This window comes from Lutra lutra, chromosome 9 (genome assembly GCF_902655055.1).
Source record: "Lutra lutra chromosome 9, mLutLut1.2, whole genome shotgun sequence".
NCBI lineage: Eukaryota > Metazoa > Chordata > Mammalia > Carnivora > Mustelidae > Lutra > Lutra lutra.
In genome coordinates this window covers 39,498,096-39,504,728 of record NC_062286.1, presented here as the reverse complement: position 1 = coordinate 39,504,728, position 6,633 = coordinate 39,498,096, and the positions used below count along the sequence as shown (strand labels likewise).

Here is a 6,633-nt window from a genome sequence, read left to right as displayed (position 1 = left end):
TTTTTTTAAAACAAAGTTCTCTTTATTACATTAATTTTACACAGTAAAAGAATATGAAGTGCAGACTTGTTTAAATTCTCTTGCTGACTCTCTTGAAGACAATGTCACCCAATGTCATGGTCTGAAAGTTAAAAAAAAAATCATAAAATGTTCATCTGATGTTCAGTTGTAAAAGGTAATGAAGGCTACAAAATCATCCCAAATATGCTAGCATGTGAAACAACCCAAAGATTTCCCTGTTTTCTGTTAGGTCAGAGGAAGGGCGGGTGATCTTTTCTAAAATCCCATGCCAGGTCTTTCCCACTTCACTTCCTCATATGAAGAACTGTCCTGCCTTTTAGTGAATGCCTTTCTATATCGATGGCTGTGAAAGCAAGACCGTCCAAATGAGTCCAGTTCAATCCAATTTCTCAAAGTTTCATTGAGTGCCTACTATGTACCAAAGGAGCCCTTTAACTTCAACAGCAATGGAATGGAATGAAAATATCTAGGTTTGAACCCCGGTTCTATAGCTCATTAGCCAGATGACCTTGGACAGGTCAACCTATCTATTAAATCCCTCATCCTGCCTCCCTCACAGCTGAGGGGAAGATTAGGGGAGATATCAAAAGCATATCTAAACAGACAAAAAGCCTATCAAAGGACTTTGGCCGGGACTGAGACCAGGACAGGCTCGTTTCCCTCCACCCTGCTGGTACCGTCTTCCTGCTGTGATCTGAATGTGCCTGGCAGGGTGGGGATGGCATGTTTCCTTGCTGTACTGACCTTCACACTCTACCTAGTTGAGGGATTTTCCCGCTTGAACAAGGAGTGGTATGACAGACCCTTGGGTAGTGTTCTGCCTTCTGTTATTCCCCAAAGCACTTTCTGGGGGAAAAGAGATCCAGAGGACCCTCCTCTTCTGCTAGAGAAACACTGTGCTATTCACCCCCAAATCAGGGACAGGACATGCCTGACTATCAGGCACCAAGGAGGATTGCCCATCTGGAGAGTGCCACTCATAAGCTGCCATAAAATTGCTCTGAATATGATTCTCCTTGTAAAAGCCTGTGAGCAAGTCTTATGGCTACATCCCGGTGGAGACTGAGAAAGGTGGGTCATGCTGGTGGCTCTGAAGGACTCTGTCTCTCCTTGTACCAAGCACCCACTTACCCATCCCATGTGGGTATAAGTGAAGAAAGGGGGATAGCAATGAGGGGAAAAGGAAGAAGAGGAGGCTAGCCCGCATCCACTCCAAGATGGTCCTAAGTATATGAGCCCACACCATCTCTAATGGGAGTGGCTCCCTGTAGGATTGCGCAGTGCACAGCTGTGGATGACAGCCCCCGCTCAGAGGAGCCCTCGTTCTGCCATTTCCTGGCTCTTTGTTGCCTCAGTTTCCCCACCTAGAAAAGTCAGGGTGGTGGGAAGGTAGAGATCATGTATGTAAACTGCTTAGTACATCATGGGTCCTCAGTAAGTGGTAGCCAAGGTCGAGCACAGGAAAGGTGGTGGGGAAGCTGCACCTCACCCTGACTTCTCCCTTCCCCTCAAGCATGGGGAGCCACCAGCTCAGAGTGCCAACTCACGTTGGTGATCACGTCGCCATTGAGTTCAGTCACGGACTTGATGCCTTTGAAGGTTGTCACCAGTTTATTGTCACCTTCCATCTGGACCACCGCCTGCAGGGGAGAGAAGAGATGAGCTGTGAGGAAAGTCTGGGGAGGGAGCAGGACTCTTGCCAGTAACATGGGCTCCCCCCTCCCCCCAGGTCCTGGCTGACAACAGCCAAGCCACTTATGCCCCCCAGTCCTCTGGATTAAAGATAGGAGGTACATTTAAAAGCTAAAGAAAATGCCAGGGCTCCTTTGATCAAACTTTTAATTTATGGTACATGAACTAGAAATGAGCGTAGGACACCTAAGTGGTCTCAAATGCAGGCACTAAGATAAAACTGGAAAAATCCCAATTCTCCAAACTGATGGACAGAGGGAATAGCAAAATTCCAAATACTAGCCGGTTGGGAGAACACCTATCTAGCTGTGGTATGTGTTCCTTCCAGCACATTTTATATATTACATATTGTGGTCTCTTTTTCGAGCTTTATGCATCCAGGAAGAGATAGCAGAAACCCAGCAGAACCAGAAGAACCTGGCCAAGGTTAAGAATGTGCCTCCAAACTAGACGGTATCATGCTTAGCGAAATAAGTCAATTGGAGAAAGACGACTGTCATATGATCTCTCTGATATGAGGGAGAGGAGATGCAACATGGGGGGTTAAGGGGGTAGGAGAAGAGTAAATGAAACAAGATGGGATTGGGAGGGAGACAAACCATAAGTGACTCTTAATCTCACAAAACAAACTGAGGGTTGATGGGGGGAGGGGGGTTGGGAGGGGGGGTGGGGTTATGGACATTGGGGAGGGTATGTGCTATGGTGAGTGCTGTGAAGTGTGTAAACCTGGCGATTCACAGACCTGTACCCCTGGGGATAAAAATATATTATATGTTTATAAAAAATAAAATTAAAAAAAAAAAAAAAAAAGAATGTGCCTCCAAGATGGACAACTGGAAAAGGTCTGTGGTAAAACCCACAATGGCCTGCCCCTTCCTACAGGCATATCAAGAGAATTTCCCTCCCAAAGTTTATCATACATTTCCTGGCTTGTAATGTCATATCTAGGGAAGCAGAAATAAAAGTCTGTCAGTAGAGGTAAAAAGACCAACACGCTGAGGCCAAGGCACAAAGTTGTCGAGAGTGGGAGGGGTGAAGACAGCTGCTCTGTGGTGTTGGCTGTGCTAGGCGTGTGGAGTTTCCCAGGGAGGAAAAGAAGTCTCTAGTGGGCACCCCACTGCCTCTGATCTCTCTGCCATTATCTTCTGGCCATTTCCACAGTGCCCCCACCCCAGCTCTCAGGGCACACCCTGAGCCACAGCCCAGCAGAGTGATGCTGCCCTGCCCACTGCCTTCTGTCAGGGAGGGGAGGCTATGCCCATTTTACAGATGAGGTACCTGAGGCCAGGGGCTCAGTGACTTCTGAAGGCTTGGTCTGAAGGCCTGCCCAGGGCCTTGGTATTGTGGTGTTCTTGGTGTTGCCAGCACCTCCTCCAGGAAGTCTCTGCCCATGACCAGAAACTATAGGCTCAGCAAGGCTAGTTTACTTTGGGCTCAAGGATGACATCGCAACGAGAAGGGCATCCCTGGAGCTTCGTCCCTGAAGCTGTTTGGTCTCTCTGGCTCCCACCGCAGAAGTGGAGCCACAGATAAGGTATCCGTGGTGGGAACTGTGAGGTGGGAGCCTGGCAGGATGAAGCCCTGGGGCCAGGTTCAGGGAAAGTTCCAGAAGCAGAGGGTGGTGTGAGGGGGCACCTCCTACCTTGACCTTCTCCCCAGTCATGGTCTCCAGCTCACATTCTTCCCCCAAGGTGAACTCATTTTGGATCACTTTGGGTCCCGTGGTGATGGTGAGCTTGAAGTGCTTCCCGTTCTGCACAATTTCTGACACCCCCTTGATGTCCTTCCCCTTCTGGATGAGTTCGTCAGGCAGACCTGGTGGAAACCATTTGAGGTTCAGAGATGAGCAGAGGTGGGAGCTCCAGGGCAGCGGTCACAGAGAAACTCTGTGGCGTGGTGTCAAACAGGGAGGGGCCATGTCTCCCCAGAAGCCAGAGGCCCGGACTGAGTCCTGTGAGCAACATGGGCTTGGGCCTCTGAAGGGAAAGGTTGGTGTCCTGATTCGGCCTGACCTGGCGGTCCACTAGTTCACTGTTGGGTGTTATAAAAGAAGACACTCCTGTGTCCTGAGGAACCTTTACTCTAACGAGCGCCCTGGTTCCCGCTCGCTCTTCTATCTCACACCAGACTTTGCTCCGAGTGTCAATGTTTCATTCTACACCCAGAGTGACCACACAGTTTGTGTTCTGGCCAGGTCCCTCCTGAGAGCAAGAGGGGGAGCTATGAATAATATACCAGGACAATGCGGGCCAGCCGGGACAGCGCCCGGCGATTCTGTGGCCACCGGTCCCCCCTCGACCTCTGCTGTCGAGGCTCTTGAGGAAGGTGCAGGGGGACTCTCTTGCCCTGGGACAGACCTTTACACATTTCAGGGCACAGGTATGCTGTTCTACGAAGTGAGGGCCCCGTGTGTTGGCAGTGGGGGTAGAGGGTCCTATGGCCTGAGTAAGGGACTCTAAACAGAGGTGGCGTGGCACCCCGTAGGAGAAGAGCTTAGCTCTCGGCTAGCCCTGGAAGTCCTCCTCTCTCTGCCTCTGCTGTCTTCTGCACACTCTTCCCCGTTGGCACCCTTCTTTGTCCCACTGCCCCTTTCCTCATAGAATTCCCTCTACCTGGAGTGCACTCCCCTCATCCCGTCTCCTAGGGACTGCTTACTCACCTGCCAAGGCCCAGCTGAGGCTCACCTTCACCGTGAGCAAGCCCCCCTTCGTGCCCTCCCATGAGCCTCTCATCCTTCTGCACATGACTCTGGGGGGGCACAGAGGATTAAAGTGGGGTCTCTGGAACCAGCATCCACTTTGTATCCCAATGCAAATGCTTCCTACCTGTGTGACCCTGGTCTGTATTATTTAACCTTTCTAGGCCTCAGCTGTCTTGACTGTGAAATGGGAATGATATTACTACCCAACTCAGAGATTTTGGGTGACGATTCAATGGGGTATTGTATATTAAGGGCTTCGCACAGTGCCTGGCAGTGAGTCAGGTAAGGAGGTTAGGAGATGCTTTACTGTGTCTCTACTTTTTTTCCATCTCTAAACTGTGACTTGGAAATGGGACTCATTTCCAAGTTATCTGTCTCCCTAGTATCCATCCAGCACAGTGAGCAGCATGTGGTTGGCCCGAGTCAATGTGTGTTAGAAGAAGGAATGAATGAACGAACGAACGAATGAATGGATGAATGAATGGGGGAGGGAGGTCACACAGTGAGGGACCAGCAGAGATTGCCTATAGAATGGCCTTGTCCAGTGAGTAATAGCACAAGCTGCAAATGACTACAAGAATCCTATGGATCACATGGCCTCTGGTCTGTGCAAAGCCCGGAACCTTCCTCCCATCCCCAAATCAAGACTCTGATGAGCCACCGCCAACAGGGCCAGACTCTCACCGCCATGACCCCCACCCTTGGTGCCCAGCCCAGCACTCACCAACAGCCTTCATGAAGGCCTCGAAGTTTTCCTGGCTCTGCAGTTGGTACTTGCCGGAGAAGTTCATGGTGGTGACAAGGCTGGCTCCAAGTGGATTGGCAGCTCTGCTGGCTGGGCTGCCCAGTGTGGGCTGATTTATAGGGGGCTCCTTCCGCTTTGGATGTCGGACATAGGTCAGCCGCTGTCGACTCCTTTACTGCCAGGTTCAAACATTAACTGCTAAGAGCAATGGTCAATGATAAAAAAACAGGATGAGCACAGCAGAGGTTTGCTCTGATTCAGTAAACATTAGTGGCTGTCCATTAAGGGCAAAGCCCTAAGTTCCTATAGCCTTTAATGTGCCAATCCTCCGTTAAATGTGCGTGTGTGTATGTGAATGTGTGCATATCTGTATACATATGCACGTGATCGTGTGCCCAGAGATGTGTGCTGATAAACGTATGTGTGTGCCCATATCCATGTGTGTACTTAGATCTAGACACAAAGAAAAATGCCTAAGAATCCTTTTAAACTCAAAACTTCTCCTTATTTACATAACCTTATGATCTCTTCCATCTTTTTTTTTTAAGATTTTATTTATTTATTTGACAGAGAGAGACACAGCGAGAGAGGGAACACAGCAGAAGGAGTGGGAGAGGGAGAAACAGGCTTCCCACGGAGCAGGGAGCCTGATGCGGGACTCGATCCCAGGACTCTGGGATCATGACCTGAGCTGAAGGCAGACACTTAACGACCGAGCCACCCAGGTGCCATCTCTTCCATCTTTATCATTACACAAACTTATTATTTACAAAGCTGTCACAAGCCCCTAGTGCTCTTTCATATTCTGGGATTCCTCTTGATGATTCCAAGCTCTGCACTATGAACATCAGTCTCCATTTAAGGATGTTAAACAAAGCACTGCTTCCTGAAGGGCAGGTGGGAACCACGGAAACTGGGTGTGCGGAGAGTGAGATGTATTTTATGAGGCAGAGATGGGGTAGGAGAGAGGAAGCAGGTAGTACCAGCTGGGCCAACAAAACACGTCAAGGGGGCACCATGCCCCATGTTTGCTTTCTCACTGCACCCTCTGCCCTTCCCTCACCATCTCCACCTGCTCACCTCCTCTAGAAATTCTCTGGGCTCATAAAGCACTTTGTAAATACCTATGTTCCAGACCCTACTGGGATTATTTCTCTATGTTTTCTTCTTCATTTCTTCCTTGGTATTCCCAATACGTAGCACCTAGTAGGTGTCTGTGATAGGTCAGTAAACAAAAAACCATCAAAAGATAATGAGGCCATGGATCTCCTTGTTGAAGGAAAATGAGAAATATGGAAAATTAGCTTGGCACAGCCCCTCTCATCACTGAATCATTGGGGCAGGGCAGCCAGGATCAGGGTGTGTGTGTGTGTGTGTGTGTGTGTGGTGTGTGTGCGTGTGTGTCTAACCAAGCAAGTGCATAGATGAGATTCCAGCGAACAGGGTTGGCAATGGGTAAATCTGGGACTGAGAG

At 49.4% G+C, this 6,633-nt stretch overlaps 1 protein-coding gene across 1 annotated transcript; it reads right to left on the bottom strand.

Annotated features, from left to right (window-relative positions):
- Positions 1-5,354, bottom strand: FABP1 (fatty acid binding protein 1). The gene is made up of 4 exons (XM_047745899.1): positions 5,139-5,354; positions 3,356-3,528; positions 1,569-1,661; positions 1-121 (listed from the first exon to the last, which is right to left on the bottom strand). The coding sequence occupies exons 1-4, from the start codon at positions 5,203-5,205 to the stop codon at positions 71-73; spliced, it is 384 nt and encodes a 127-aa protein (XP_047601855.1). The 5' UTR covers positions 5,206-5,354; the 3' UTR covers positions 1-70.
- Positions 5,355-6,633: the final 1,279 nt, after the last annotated feature.

What these genes read in the sequence shown, in the direction of transcription:
- FABP1 (XM_047745899.1), bottom strand. Translation starts at nt 5,205, where the DNA reads ATGAACTTCTCCGGCAAGTACCAACTGCAGAGCCAGGAAAACTTCGAG. An exon ending in GGCCTTCATGAAGGCTGTTG is followed by an intron (nt 3,529 to 5,138) that starts GTGAGTGCTGGG and finishes GGTTTCCACCAG; the next exon opens with GTCTGCCTGACGAACTCATC. An exon ending in ATGGCGACGTGATCACCAAC is followed by an intron (nt 122 to 1,568) that starts GTGAGTTGGCAC and finishes TTTAACTTTCAG; the next exon opens with ACCATGACATTGGGTGACAT.